This window comes from Cryptotermes secundus, unplaced genomic scaffold (genome assembly GCF_002891405.2).
Source record: "Cryptotermes secundus unplaced genomic scaffold, Csec_1.0 scaffold630, whole genome shotgun sequence".
NCBI classification, from domain to species: Eukaryota; Metazoa; Arthropoda; class Insecta; order Blattodea; family Kalotermitidae; genus Cryptotermes; species Cryptotermes secundus.
The window spans coordinates 111,285-128,039 of NW_019720573.1; the positions used below are offsets into that span (position 1 = coordinate 111,285).

General features: G+C 39.7%; 2 protein-coding genes across 9 annotated transcripts in view; one reads left to right on the top strand and one right to left on the bottom strand.

Moving 5' to 3' along the window:
* The window catches only part of LOC111869411, a 31,615-nt gene extending 30,288 nt beyond the window's left edge, over window positions 1–1,327 (top strand). For all 7 annotated transcript variants that reach the window (XM_023860935.2, XM_023860978.2, XM_023860942.2 and 4 more), the window contains exon 2: window positions 139–1,327. In XM_023860935.2, the coding sequence (XP_023716703.1) occupies window positions 139–1,131 (993 nt within the window). In that variant the 3' untranslated portion in view covers window positions 1,132–1,327. The remainder of the gene's footprint in view (window positions 1–138) is intronic.
* LOC111869345 overlaps window positions 1–7,895 on the bottom strand; it is an 85,527-nt gene extending 77,632 nt beyond the window's left edge. For both annotated transcript variants that reach the window (XM_033753405.1, XM_033753404.1), the window contains exon 1: window positions 7,682–7,895. In XM_033753405.1, the coding sequence (XP_033609296.1) occupies window positions 7,682–7,879 (198 nt within the window). In that variant the 5' untranslated portion in view covers window positions 7,880–7,895. The remainder of the gene's footprint in view (window positions 1–7,681) is intronic.
* Between the last annotated feature and the right edge of the window lie 8,860 nt (window positions 7,896–16,755).

Consider the following 16,755-nt stretch of genomic DNA (forward strand, 5'->3'; position numbering starts at 1 on the left):
ATCCCTCGGTGACGCCACCGCGGAGGGGAGTGGCGGGGCGGGAACTCGCCTATTACGCGAGCGTTACGTTACCGCCACGTACCGCTGGGGAGGTAGGGGTCAACATGTCACAATATATATATGTTTGGAATGTTTCAGGTAACCAAGAAGAAGATGGCGTCAGTGTTGCAGTGGAAGTTGCATCGCCTGTGCTCGGTCCCGAGACTGATTATACTGGTTGTAGTGATAATAGTTCTTATTCTGCTACTGAAGCCGACCGAGGTAGATTATGGCTTCCTTCCCTACAAGCAGGAACTCTTCGACACTGTTGCTAACAGTCCCTTTAACGGCTTCAACAATGAAACTGGTACTCAGGATGGAGAATATATTGTTCCAAACATTGTCCATTTCTTATTTTTTGATATCAGTGAAATATCTTTTGTGGATGCAGTTTGTGTATTGGCAGCATTTAAGAATCAGCGCCCAGAGAAGATATACTTCCATACTAATGTGGCAGAATTCAAAGGCCCTTACTGGGAGAAACTGGAGAACACGCCGGGTTTGACCATAACAGTCAGGAAAGTGGCCCTACCAGATACAATATTTGGACAGAAATTCAGTTCATCATATTACCGATGGCACGCTGGGGATGTTGTGCGAATAAAGATCCTAATGGAATATGGAGGAATATTCTTAGATAACGATTCGTATTTAGTGAGAAGTTTAGACGAATTTCGTAAATTTGAAATGACGTTAGGATGGCCTGAGGGACAGTACTTGGGAACGCAGGTGTTGGTGGCCCATAAGGATGCCAGGTTCCTACGTCTCTGGCTTGAAACTTACAGACAGTATTATCCTAATCGGTGGTACTTCAATGCTGGAGAGAAACCTACAAGAGAAGTGCTGTGGTTCAAACCTGAATTGGTGCATCGAGTGAAGGTACTATTTGGGGTACAAGGCCTTAGTGAAGAACTGTACAGGACAGAGGGTTGGTATGAGTGGCGCCGTTTTTATGCAGTACACCTCTTGATCAGACATCGCTGGTACCTGGACAGTTTGTGGAATATGTTTTGGTGGCCACGACTTAATGAAAATAACATCCTTGACTACCCCAAAACATTTGGTGAAATGGCCAGGGATGTTTACTTCTAATAAACAGCTGACGTATATTCTTATTTATTGAACAGAACTTCACAGACTGTAATGTTGTGTTTAAAGCAACACTTTTATGTGATGTATGACATTTCATTGGATGTCCAGCCACGGTTACCGTGGCCTGGATGGTACTTACGAGGGAGAGTCAGTAAATAGGTCAAAAATTGAAATAAAACAGCTGTAATGGATGTAATAAGGTTTCTGTGTTTATCACTAGGTAGTAGCACACTCCAGGTTCATGATAGTCTAGGTAGCAGACGTGCATGCACATGTACAGATGATGGTTTCAGTAGTCAAAATGGCGACCGTGCTTCTATAGTGTACTGCTGGAGAGCAGCGATCTATTTTGCCTTTTTGTGGGCAAAAGAATTTAATGCAGAAGGTGTTAATAAAGAAATATTATCTGTTTACGGCTGGAAGTGTGTGTCGCGTAAAGTGGTTCAACCTTGTGGCAAACGTTTCGCTGATGATGATGTTGAGACGGAGGTGCGGAAGTGGCAGAGACAACAGCCAAAAGACTTTTATGCTGGGGGTTCCGACGGACTGGTAAGGCGATGGGACAAGTGTATCGATGTTGGTGGAGGGTATGTCTAGAAACGAATGCTTTTTTCCATGTTCGAATATCATGTTTTACCTTTTATATCCATTTGTGATCTATTTACTGACTCTCCCTCGTATGTACTGAAAAGAACAGATACCTGAGATGAAAGACGATGCTTTATGTAGTATTTCAGGAAGACATCTAGTCATACATATTTCCAATTTATATGAATATAGTATCATTGACTTGTCTTTCTAATATCATTTCTTTCGCAGCTTTATACACATGTTGATCAAAAACGGTTTATAACTAACGAGTGTACCTAAGTTCTATTTAATAAAGTTAAATGATTTTTACATATATATGCATATGCTTGTAGTAAAATGTCCTCAGAACTAAATGAAAATGAACCTGATTCCCCCACCTCGCATTCTGGATATGTTTCTGCTTAATACAAGTGCATTTGGATAAGAATACCGGCATTGCAAAATACATGCTAGCTAACTCAATCACTAACTAACTACATAGAGCTGAGTCCTTCTTGAGAAGCCGCCAATTATACAGCTACTGAAAGATTTATTACCATGTTTACAAGAGCCCCTCACTGGTCCCTACCCCAAGCGGGATCGACCCAGTCCATACCACCCTATCCTATCTGTATAAAATCCATTTTAATATTATCCACCCACCTACGTCTTGGTCTTCGTAGTGATCTCTTTCTTCTGGCTTTCCCACCAATATCCTATAAGCATTCCTCGTCTACCCCATTCGTGCTACATGACCTGCCCACCTCATCCTCCTTGACATGTTCATTCTAATTATACTTGGCGAGGAGTACAAGTTGTGAAGCTCCTCATTATGCAGTTTTCTCCAACCTCCTGTCACTTCATCTCTCTTCGGTCCAAATATTCTCCTCAAACACAGTCAGTGTACATAGTGTGTTCCTCGCTTAATGTCAGAGACCAAGTTTCACACCCATACAGAATCACAGGCAAAATTGTAGTTCTGTATATTCTAATTTTTACGTTTTTAGACAGCGGACGAGAAGACAAATGTTTCTGGACTGAATGATAGCAAGCACTACCTGAATTCAATCTCCTCTTAATTTCCTCCTGAATCAGGTTTTGATTGTTACTGTCGTTCCCAGATATTTGAAATGTGCCACATTTTCAAATGATCTGTTAGCTATCTTTATATCATGAGTTTGCCCTGCATTCTGGTGGCAAAACAACTTAGTTCTCTCTGTGTTTATTTCTGGACCAACCTTACTAGCTTCTATCGCTGTTATCACCAAGTAGATTCACATTATCAGCACAGACCAGCAACTGATGTGCCCCATTTAATTTCGTTCCAACCTAGTTTTCCTGGACCTTCCTAGTGGCATATTCTGAAGTAAAGTTGAAAAACAGTGGCGATAAAGCATCTCGTTGTTTTAGACCATTCTGAATAGAGAAATTATCAGACAGATGTTCACCTATACGTACTTTGCTATACCTTTCGTTTAAGCACATTTTAATCAGCCTAAGTGTTTTCATGGGTACCCCAAACTCTCTGAGTATATTGTATAACATCTCCATCCTAACTGAGTCGTAGTCTTTCTTGAAGTCTACGTATAGCTGGCAATGTATGTGCTGCTCGTCTTTATGATCCAAATTCACAAATCAAGAAATTTCTGCTAGATGTGTACGCACTGTTACTAATATGTATGTACGTTGTTATTCTCTCTCTCTCTCTCGTTGGCTATTTAACGATGCTCTCAGTACTGACACTATATAGCGTGAGATGATGGAATGGGAACTGGCAGGGGAAACAGAAATACTCGGGGAGAACCTGACCGAGACATATTTGAACATAAATCTTACGCAATATAAACCGACCTAAATAATTCTGAGAGCTCAGAGATCTGATGTAAAATATTGTAACGGAAATGCAAATGCTATGGAGCCGCGATAGCACAGTCGATATAGCGACTAGCTACGGGCTGAACGACCGAGGGGTCGGAGTTCGAAACTCGCCAGAGTTAAGAATGTTCTCTACGTCGTCCAGACCAGCTCTGGGGTCCACCAAACCTCCTATCCAATGGGTACTGGGGGTAAAGCAGCCTGGACGTGAGGGTGATCACTCACATCCAGCTAGTACCAAGGTCAAGAAAATGTGGATCTATACATACACTCCCACCTACGCGTTCATGCCGTATTGTTTAATTAGTTAAGCATAGTAACAACTTTAATTGTACTGATATTGTCAATCATTTTATAATTTAACGAATCCAGATTCCATTAACAGTTTAATCCCCCGTGCTTGTAATTAAGGAAAAGTAGGACACGCTACTTAAACGTACGTATTTTAAGGATACATTTTTGTCACAAAATACCGCCTCCATTTCTTAGCGAATATAGGCTCATTTTGTGCTAGCAAAAACATTTTAAATAACTGTGTTCCCCCTCTCCTCCGCCCCGTGGAGCCTGCAGTTGGACGCTTTGAGGATTTGGATTCATACGGACCTAAAAACTCAGTTTCAATCTTGTACTTAGTTACAGCGCGTACATTCATCATATCTTTCTTTTAGGCTCTTTGATAGTCATAGCAACAAAAATTCACGTGACACTGAATCACTTCGAAGTTAACTTTAAATTCGGTTCGACATTTTCCCCATCAACCTTTTTTTTTTTTTTTGGGACACGCGGTAACGTACTTGGTTGAGGCACTATGGTACAGGCCGGAAGGTAACGGGTTCGAGTCCCAATGAGGTAATTGGATTTTTCATTTGACCTCGTCCTTCTAGTCGCATTATGGCCCTGTGGTCGACTCAGCCTCTACGAGAAATGAGCACCAGGAATCTTCCTGGGGGTAAAGGGCGGCATGCGCTTAAGGCTGACAACCTTACCGCCATCTATAAGCCTGTTGTCTAGAAAATGTGCGAGCCTTGACGTCTCACAACCCTGTGGGCCTTCACGGTCTGTTACAGGGATAGTTTTTTCTTTCCTTCCCACTTTTACCTTCTCTTTGTTTACGATAGATGTTTAGTCACAGCATTGAAATTATATTTTGCCTGCTGCTATAATGTCCTTTGATATCACTGCGTACTCTACATGCTCATGGGATTTCTAACGAACGTTCCGCCATATGCATATTACAAGCTCGTCACACAGAATAAGCACACACACACATACACGCAATGTCTACACAATCGTATTTATTCTCGCATACATAAAAGAGAGAGGAAAAAAGTATCCCTATAACAAGCGGTGGAGGTCCATAGGGTTGTGACATGTTGAGGCTCCCACATTTTCTAGACAATCGGCTCGCAGATGGCCGTGAGGTTGTCAGCCTTACGCACCAGCCGCCCTTTACCACCAGAGAGATTCCTGGTACTCATTTCTGTTCGAGGCTGAGTCAACCCTAGGGCCAAAGTGCTACTGGAACAATTGAGTAAATTGAAAAATCAACCTCAGCGGGACTCGAACCCGCGACCTCCCGGCTTGTAGCATAGTGCCTCAACCAACTACGCTATCGCGTGCCCCCCATAAAGAAGCGAAGAAACCTCAAATGTTAATACGTTATTTTCTTGCAGTGTAGCCGGGTTCCGGTAGTGGGAGGGAGAACAGCGTTTGTTCAGACAAACGGATGACGCACGAAAACACGGAATTCTACAAAAACTTTATATAGGTCCAAGATCAGGCGGCCCAAGCGAGGGGAAGGCTTGACGTTTATAGAGGGTCGTAAGAAAGTGGAACTTCATTGAAAACGGAGCTAAGGCTAGGGCCCATGAGACAAGGACCTCCATTAATTTCTTGCAACCTAAGCAAATTCTCTGTGGATTTCGAAAAAATAAAATATAACCTTATGTCAAAATATTGTGGCATATTTGCTCAGAGCAAGAACTGTGGAGGCAGAGAAACAGCCGTTACTAGGTAATGCCCGCACGCAACAACAGAGGAATTGTCACAATACGTGACGCGTACAGCCGTTGCTATGGAGCGATTGAGTAAGCACGTACGCGGTGACGTCACGCAACAGTAGAAGAGGTGTTGCAAGAGGCGTTCTCTGTGGATCCGCACCGAGGCTGCGAGTCGTAGGAGGAGACGAAAGGGGAACCTGGTGCCGGGGAGTATAACTGGCTCACCCTGTTCCTGGGGGATATAAAGACGGGGACCTGGCTCTCCAGGTTGGGAGAGTCTCTAATCTGAGACAGTAAAATATGGCCATGAGTCCCGCTACACTCAGACCCGAGAATGACTGCGCTGGCGAGGGCCAGCAGCAATTTTAAACGATACACCCACTCTCTCTCGAGAGAGGATGTTCCATAAGGACTATGACCGCAAGTGCTCAGTTGAAAAATATATACTGGTCGCGAGTCTCAAGGGGCTTGGGGCCAAGAGGAACTGATGAGCGGTAAACCGCCAGTCGTAAAGCAACTCTTTGACAGTTCAGGGAGTGAGTGCAGTGCAGTTGAAGGTGCAGTTCTGAAGTGTTAACTAGCGATCAACGGAAGATGAAGATTCGTTACCAGCAAACGTCTAGTGAAGACAGTGCAGAGGAATAGTCATTGTGGAGAGCTCATACCAAGTATAGACTAAAGGCTGCGCCATAGCTCAAGCGGTTAGTAGCTGGCTTCCCACCGCAGCGGCCCGGGTTCGATCCCGGGTCTGGTCAAGTGGGATTTGTGGTGGACAAAGTGGCGCTGGGGCAGGTTTCATCCGAGTACTTCGGTTTCTCCTGCCAATCTTCGTTCCACCAACTGCTCCACAATCACCCTCACCTATCATCTGGGGCTGGTACACTAGGCTAGAAGTGGCCGCAGTACAAGAGACCCACCCCACTAGTAATAAAAAAAAGTACAGACTAATGAAGGTAGGCTGAGAAGACAGTGGGGATTGATATGCAGTGTGAAAATCAGCAACAGTGTAACAATTATTTGTAGTTACGACCTGCAAGTTGTCAATAAATTTATTCACAAATCCAAACCTCGTCTGTAATCACTAATACATATGACAATACAAAAAAATGGATATGTATTGAAGTACTTTTTATGCCATACTAAAAGTTAACAAATTATAAAATAATGAAACTATTCTTTGTACATTGCGACAATAAATATTGGTGGGGCTTGGAGTGTTAGAGACAGGCTGCCCCTGTTGGTACACTGAAAATTGTGAAAGAAATGTCAGGACCCCATGTAATAAAGTAAAGTTGTCCCCTTGCTTATCTAATTAAGCATCACGGCATAAAGACGTACGGGGGAGTTGATGTATAGATCCACGTATTCTTGACCTCGGCATGAATTGGAGGTGAGTGATCAGGTTCGGGCCCCTTATAATATAAGCCTTCAATGAACAATAATCGCCTTTATACAGGGTTATTCATAAGTCCGTGAACTATTTTGAAAATTTACAATAAATAAACTACGCAACAGATACCAAATTTTATTACATTGAAATAGAGATAAACTCACTAAGTTTTTTTTTACATAGTTCACAGATGCTAAATGTGCCCACCTTTGCTGATACGGCAGACATTTGTGCGATAATCCGTTTCGTCCCACACCCGTGGCAGTATATCACGGTTCCGAAATATAAACATATTCATAACAGTGTTCAGTGGGAATGCTGAACAATACGAACGAGGACTTAAATTGATACAACTGGTAAGCTGCTTTCATACCTCTAGGGGTACTGGAACCACAGTTTGAGAGATGATCAGCAACATTACATGCGAAAAGTGATCCAACCGCAGTTAACAAAGTTTAGCGCACCAACCTTAACTAACGATTTAATTTGGTTTAATAACGTAATGTAATACATTGTGGTCTATTTAACTTCGATATAAATATAGCACTGAGATAACCACTACGTAGTGTTCTAAAGATTAAAACATCACATGATATTATGTGGCTTAAAAAATTTTAACATGTTTTCCAAAGGAAAACTGTATCTTAAATTTGCCCAGCTGGAAGACAGACAAAGAGTTTAGGTTATGTGTATATACGAATAAATACCTACTCACCTTCCACCTTGCCATGAAGTTTCCGTTCAGAACAGGATGCAGGTTAATTGCAAACACACCGAGCCATTCCGTGTTCCATGCTCCCTTGCACGGCCTTCTAGATCGCTCTAGATCACCATCTTCAAGGAGTACCGGATGCAGTCGAATGCAGCAAAGGAACAAAAGAATATCAAACTGCACTGCAAGGTAGTGAAACATAAAAGTAAAGAAATTGATCCAGTAAATGTCAGTAACAGTCGTTTATTGATTATATAAATATTTTGTTGGACAATGCCCATCGTCTTAACCATGTATAAAATGGACGTTTCGGAAGATGGGGCCGCTTCCAACATCAGGGAAAGTATGCTATTCAGTAGGTGTCTATTAGAAAGCGCTGGTTCCCAGTGATAGATACAGTGACTGTATTACAAGAGACCATCTTTAGAAGGATATATCAATACGGGCAGAAACTGCTGAAGATGGTCTCTAAGACCGAAACATGTCAAGGATAAAAGATTGAAAAGGAAAGGAAGAAAAAAAGCAAACTGAGCAACAAGCTCAGTTTGCTTGGCTTACTCATCACCCCTAAAGACGGAGGCAATATGTTCCTCTGAAATGAAGGTGGAGAGAAAATAAATATTAAAGTACAGGCCATTATCAAGTCGAAATCTCTCAAAAGCTGCCCACATTTAGAGTCATAGAACAGTTTTTTTTCTTGTATTTTGAGGGTTGTGAGAGAGTAAGTCTCTTGGTACTTTGGCTATAAATGACCAATTGTACACATTCCAGATTACAGATGAGAGAACTAAAGCATCTGGTGAAAGAAAAGTAGCAGGGGAAATTTAGATATTTGGAGAAAACCTACCCTAGTGCCACTTTCTCCACCAAAAACCCCACATGAACTGGGCTTCAACCCAGGCTGTCATGGTGAGAGACTGGCAACTAAATATCTTAGCTGGCCGTGCCATGGCTCAGGTTAGTTGCTGGCTTCCACTGCAGCAGCCCAGGTTTGAGCGTCGGTCAGGTCATGTGGAATTTGTGGTGGACAAAGTGGAACTGGGGCAGGGTTTCTCCAAGTAATTCAGTTTCCCTTGCCAATCTTCATTCCGCCAATTGCTCCACAATCACCATCATCTATCATCTGGGGCTGGTACAATAGGCCAATAGTTGCCGCAGTTCCAAGTGGACTCAAGTTTCACCCCACTAAGAATAATAATAATAAAAAAAAATCTCAACTATTACATGGCCTATGAGACTGTTACGAGTACTTTGTAGCTGTTGTAAAAAACAATATCATATATCAATATATCAATCCCATGATTACTTTACATTATAATTTACTTGTTTAAAGCTTCACATATTTGGATCATTAACTGAAAACATTATCAACCCAACTAACAATGAAAATTACATTTCACAGGGTAATAAGTGGGGTCGTCACAGTGTTTTCCAGTACATTGTGATCATTACTAGAACACTGACCTTCTGTGTTATCAGTTCTGTTTCAACACTTACAGAATGCTATAAAATGGATGAACAAATTTAAAAAATTCAAAATACAGTCAATTCCCTGAAGTAAACTTCTGAAACAAAACCATGTTATTCGAACATTATAGTATTGTCCCCTTCAGATTAGAAGCAAAGTAGGAATATTATTCCTCATACAGCACAAACCCAGTTTCTCAGTAAATGTTTTTCTTTTAATTCGCTTATTGGGGGGTGGAGTCCAACTGGGTCCACTCGGCATGGTGGCCACTGATTGGCCTATTGTACCTGCCATGGTTGATAATGATGATGGAGAATTTGGTAAAATGAAGACTGGCAGGGGAAACCAACGTACTCGGAGAAAACCCACCCCAGCGCCACTTTGTCCACCACAAATCCCACTTGACCAGACCTGGGATGAAACCTGGGCCACCGTGGTGGGAGCCAGCAACTAACTGCTTGAGCTATGATGCGGCCCTCCATAAATGTTACTTTCAAGGGTTATGTTTAAAATGATCCCATACTGGCTGAAATAATTTAAAAAAGACACAACTATTTGGAGTCACAAACATGTATTCATGAAGTCTCATTATATCCATTGTTAACTTAACTAGTTTCTAAATTCATAGTTAACTAGGCATTTTGACAAAGAAGTTAATATTTTGATTTGTTTTCTCAATAGCAAGCATGTTAGGTACAATAACAACAATCATACTGACAGGTATTGTTGCATTTGCAAATTCTACCCAAACTGGGCTGGACACTAATTACTGAAGCCAATGATCAGTGCCATAGCAAAGGCAGTGTTAACAAACGAATGGTTTGCATACCAAAGAACAAAATTACATCAAGATATTTTGGCTACAGGAAGTGGAAAACATTGTTTGGCACAGCAGTTCTGAACCCACACGAGGCCTCACAAGTAGATGCAAAAGCATAAGTACTCCTCATTACATGCAAGTGTGAAACATCAGATTTCATTCTAATTTACTCAACTAATTTAGACTGATTTCAATTAACAGCACTCACTTTTTTTGTGAAATGCTTGCTTTGCGGTAAGAAGAGCAGGGAGAAGAGAGAATAGTACTGTGTGTGTGTGTGTGTGTGTGTGTGAGACAGAGGAGGAATGTGAGAAGAGAAGGGAAAATTAGATCTAGCCATGTTCAATTTATGCAATTTCACCTTCTGTAACTTTTTTGGAACTTAATTGTCACATAAATAAAGGAACATCTGTGTGTGCATGTGTTGCATACATTGTTAAACACAGTTGAAAGGGCTTAAGACAGCATACAAACGAAAAAAAAAACTCCGTGGCCTGTAGTCTGAAAGCGAACTATACCAACCAAGCGACCGCTGCTTGTCGGCGAAGTTAATGTCAACTTTAGCGGATAGAGGGTGTCATGTAGTCACCACAACGAATCCCCATGGCCGTTAATCTAGGTTTTCTAGACTGGAGCCACTATTTCCTTGAAATAGCTCCTCAATTATACTCACGAAGCTGAGTGGACCCTGTTAAGAGAGCATACTCATAGCTTTATTTTGTACATCCTTTTATTTACATGGAAGAAATAAAGTTTCTGTAAAATGCATGTATCTTGTTAAGTTTATAAAGCATGATAACCAAAAAGAGTATGTGCAGTTTCACTGTGAGTCTAAGCCATACATTAACTGAAAAAAGTGTTCAGGAATGCTGCAGTCTAATACACATACATGATGTGTGAAACTTCTGTTCTCTTGAAAGCTTTGAGCATTCTTCATAGGTATTAGCAAGATTATTGTCTGGTATCCATGTTTGGGCGTCTTAACAGTCAGGCAAGTGCAAGGCAGAATTAAGATTTGGTGGGAGCTAAAGCTATATTAAGATTCTGAGGCCCCATACCATAAAAAGTAAGAGAAAGAAGTGTATTATATTATAAAATGGCCATAAAAGTTATTAACAGTTATGTCTGCATATATATAAAGATATTGTAACGTGTCTGGAGTAGATACTTCCATGGCAACACGATAACAATGAGCCGTTGCATAGACAGTGCCGAAACAACGAACGCGTTCCCCCGGAGATGAACAACAGAAGGCCATTGAGTAACAACGGATGGGACAAAACATGTTACCAGTGTATAAAGAGCGTTCCCGAAGCAACGGATTGCCGAACACGTGAGATCGAACCTTGGCGAATGGTGTCTCGTGTCTGGTCGGCATAACACCTACATAAGCCGAGAACAACAGAGCTAACTAGCCTTCATGCAATGCAGTTGGAACCAAGCCTTCATACAACACAGTTGGAACCTAGTCGAGACGTCGTGGAAGTCACGTGATACCACAAGCGATAACAATTGTATGGTGTATAAGTGTGAGTGTCAAATAAAGAGTCGCTAAATCCGAGACCCACGTGAAGTTATGTGTTGAGTGACACACCCAACACGTGACAATATAATGAAATTAAAAGTTGTATTTAAAACAGTCTTCAGATTAGATAAATAGGCCTTTGCCTCCTTCCCTCTCCCCAACCCTCAGCTCCTTTATGGTGGGGGTGGGAGAATGGACAAGTGGCTGCAAGACGATTAGTGGAGATGATGCCCGCGTGGAGAGAGGTTCTAAAATGTTCAGGTAGACTACTTCCCATTGTTTCCTCTTGACATCTGAAATTAAGATGAGCATCCCACGCATGATAGAAACAGTTTGGCAATCCTGGAAAGGAAGTTGATGAAAATGAGTGTGCATCAGGATGTGGAGGTCAAAGTTCAACATGTTGAGGGTGGATTTTTATATGTAAGGTTAATTAAGCCAAACCCTACACAAGATTATTGAGATGCCTCAAATTAAAGGTCATACAAGAAGTTTCAAAGATAGTGTTCCTAAACCTAATATTTCCTAATTAACATTGGTTTGGTATAAGAAAAGGATTTAACATCATGATTTTTTAATAACTTTTATGAATTTTAATACATTACCAACACATGTGGGGAGGTATTCCTTATTTATGTATTGCAATGGTAGGAGTAATTCAACTTGAAAAATATATAAGAGGGGACCCACATTATTTGCTGTTGGGGGAGCCCCCCATAGTTTCTGGTGCATCTCTGTATTTTAATTAAAGATTTTAAATATGTACTCTACAAAAATAAATAAAAATACCAGTAGATGAAAAATATACATAACAACCAGCAAAAGACAGCATGAAGTCAAAACTGATTATGTTGTGTCAGAAAAAACATTTAAAAATTTGGAGTTCTGGGTGATGTTGGGCATTTTGTACATTTACCAGTGAAAATATACATTTTCTAGTTATTCCCATTCACATATATACAGGGCCAATCATATTAATGTAATCAACAAAGGACTATAGTAAATTTTGATGTGTCAATTTTCTGAAACATATATAAAATTAAGCCAACTGCAAGATCATGTATCAATACTGTCATTCTTTCAGTAAAGTGTTTGTTAATACAGAATAATACGAATAATAAGAAAATAAAAGTCAGACAATAGAACCAACTCTGAAAAATGTGCCAATAAATTTCAAAATTACTCTACAGAATACACAGGATATAGACAATTTAGCATCTGTCAATGAAATTTATTGTCAACTGCATGAATGCTTTCTTACTTCTGTAACTTAAGCGACTGTGCTTTATAAAAACATAAAGACCAACGCTAGTCTAACAATGGCTTCACTATGGCACTGCTTGTTACAGACATAGAGGTTGCTTTTTATAAAGGCACTGGTCACACTATGGCAGTGTTATGGTCTATAAGGCAGGTGTTAAAGTGACCCACTGCAGTCACTCAGATAAAAGCATGAAAGTTAGGTGGTGCAACAGAGCCTACATCTTCCATTAAAAGTTATTTAATTATTAACAATCAATGTGGTAATTTCACTTTTCCAGGAATAAGAATCTTCTAAATTGTGATGGATTTCACTATTAAATATGGAATCATTTTTAGAACTCCTTCCACAGATAACCAAGAAATAAAGTTGAATGTTATGTTTCGTAAATATAAACATGCAATGTGAAATAAATCCACTCCAGTCTTGTGAACACAAGATAAATGTTCATGACCAAATGCATAAACTGAATAGATAAAAGTCATGGTCAGGTTTGTCCATCCACAAAATTGACGTTGAAACTGTTTAACTTATTTGTCTATATTTGATATTTGAGTATAACAGTGTAAGTTGTCAATTAATGTTTATAGATACTGTTGCAATATAAGTCTACTTTACATAACCCTCAAACTGAGATTTTCTCAGAAAAAGACGGTCATGTAAAATATCTGTACCTAACATAAAATATAATTCTTATTAAGCTCTGCAATTTTCATTTCAAACATTTTTGACGTGTGAAATACTTTATGAAATAGGGGGGAAAATAGTGTCTGACTTTAGGTCATGGGAATAGTTTTGTAACAATATATTTGTTTTATGATATGAATATATGAAAGACTAAATATCTGTATCAGCCAAGTAGGAAATCAAAAGACGATATTCTTTTCCTTTACTGGTATTTGTTCTTCTTTCTGTTGAAGAACAAACATGGTTTGCATGATTTGAACATTTCACAACAGTGTACAATGAAGTCTTCCTGAATGATCAGTCGTGACAGAGTTATGATTCGATGTTTCATAAACTGATACATTGGACAGTAATTCCTCACTGACATGACCGATTGCTTGAGACATCATCATTCAATATACATGATTCCATAATTAAAGAGTACTTTGAAGCTTTCAGAATTTAACTAACTTTTACTGGGAAGATAGTGAAAGTTAAAGCAACTTAAAACACATGGAGTGTGATTATCTTACAGCTTCCTGAAAACTGTTGAGCCATTCCCGTGGTAGAATCTGACGATCCTACCATCCAGCTGAGCACTTCAGTAATTTGCAGCGAGCTCTGGTATAATCACACTGTCTGACATCCATTAAAGATTTTATTATAAACTTATGTTGTCCGAATGTTTATAGGTCACAACAACCAAAAGATAAACAATGAACTATTGAAGGAGTTCAGAAAGATATCCCTTCAACATTTAAATTTATAATACTGCACTTTTAATGATATCATAACATGAAAAGGACAAGTTTTCAGTATGTCAAAGAGCCTTATTATGGAGACATACAAAGGTCACTAAATACATTCTAGACCTTGTCATCAGATGGAACTGTATGGTCAATTTCACATTTAAGCTGCTTTGACTCTAGGACAAGAGCTCCTGGTGCCTACTGGGCAGGAGGCTATAGGGACCTCTGAGATGATCTGGAGACAGCAGTGTATCTCTGCCCCTACTTGGATATGAACTCCAGTAGTCAAGTCTATTACCAGTTGCCTAGTCACTTTACTAACAAACCTATCTTGAAATATGAAGAAGAAAGTCTGTTGTACTGCTATGGAATTTGCATCAGCAATAAATAGACATGTACAACAATGATATATTGTAGAATTTTCAAAAATGAGTTTGTAAATACTGTACATGTATGTGGTATCATGTGGTATAAATTACTGAGATTACTTAGTATGAGCAAACAATATACAGAACAGTTTAAATATCATGAAATAAGAGAAACCAAAGGAAACACATCCCAGGCATGGTTTTTTTTACATTTTTAAAAATGATGCGGTAAAAGATTTAAATCACACAAATCAGAAAATTGACTATTATGGAAGAAATCATCATATTATCTACATATAATTATGTTTATTCCATTGAAATACCACATTAAGTGTTAAATTTCAATGATAATTTATTACGTTAATTGCAGGCTCTACCAGCCCTATTAACTCAAAGGAAGGCAAAATGTATATTAAAGTCAAAAGTTCAACTCTTAAAGCTGAGGAAGTCATCTTAATTCAACTTTTGAATAACTTCAATAGCAAATCTATATACCATCTAGTTAATACAGATATTTCTGACCCCCTTTCTCATGGTTGACTTACTTTTCCAATAATAATAAACATTACACATAAATGTAAACATCTTGTTTAGGAGCAGTCTTACATAGGATGAAATCAAATCTTGTTTTCACCCTGCAAAATTATAATTTCACTTTATTTACTATGAAAAGCCATATTCAAAGACATCAGTAAAGATTTAACAATATAATTATAAGTACAGTATAAGACTCTAATCTTGAGATTTATTAGGAAGGCAGGCATGGTAGCTGCATAGATCAGCAACTGTTGCCTGAACCAAAACACAGTTGCTTTAGTGCAGTCTGGTTGAGCCCTATACATGTATGCTAGCAGCCAGCATGTTCTGAACTGATGTTATACACCGTAGCTATGTCTGTTACCATCCCTTCCACACTTCACCCCTAACCCCCAACATGTGTCAAGCTTAGAGTCTCTACCAGGAAGCATCTCACCTGGAATGTAAGACTGCTCAATACTGCCACATGAATTCTTATTAATTTTATGCTTGGCAATAATATGTACTGTTTAGCCCACCATGAGAATTGTTAGATTGGTGTTTTCAACTTTTCTGGGGTCCATCTGCACTTCTACGATATGCCACTTGATATGGAAGGGAATAGCATGGGTGCATCAGTACTTCCAACTCTCCCAGTGTTAACATTAGAACTTCACTAGTGGTAAGGGGAACATTTTTCTAATATATAATGTTTTTTTTAAATTCACATTAATTCACATAGTGGGGATGGAGTCCAGCTGGGTCCACTCGGCACGTTGGCCACTGATTGACCTATTGTACCTGCCCTGGTTGATTATGATGATGGAGAATTTGGTGGAATGAAGATTGGCAGGGGAAACCGAAGTACTCAGAGAAAACCCACCCCAGCGCCACTTTGTCCACCACAAATCCCACCTGACCAGGCTGCTGCAGTTGGAAGCCAGCGACTAACCGCTTAAGCTATGGCATGGCAATACAAAATGTTACTGATGATATATATGGTTCTCACAGCAATGAATCTGAAGATTACATACAGCCTTCTGAGATGTGATGCCATGTAGTTTGGTAAGTAAGCACCATCATTTTGAAAGAACCTGCCATCTCCACTGCCATAGAAGACACTACACTTCAGACCCATGCAATATTCACAATGTCCTTCTATTAAACATAAGAGTATTATTGTGGGTTCAAGTCCCGATGAGGTCATTAGGTTTTTTTTAATTGACCTAATCCTTCCAGCCACACTATTGCCCTGGGGTCGATTCAGCCTCTAACAGAAATGAGTACCAGGAATTAATTAAATAATTTTCCTGGGGAGTATAGCGTGGCCGGCGCGTAAGGCTGACAACTTTACAACATGAATTTCTGTGATGCACTACATAACATTATTCATTAACTTTACTGTGTCTGGCGTTTGTTTGCTTATTTGGCTTACTATTGAAACCTGAAGATGTAGGCAGTATATTTTGAATTTCTGGTAAACTTCTACCAGACTATATGGCGTCACATCCCAGAAGGGAGTCTTATTTAAACTTTTTCATCCAGAAATTGGGGGATTTTAAATCCCGAGTGTTATGGAGCTGATTGCCTGATTTTAACTAGGAGATAACAGTATTATTATTGAAGAAATACAATGGTTAGACAACTGGACCATGAGTATAGGCCATTACAATAATTCAAAACACAGCTAAAGGAACAGTTTTC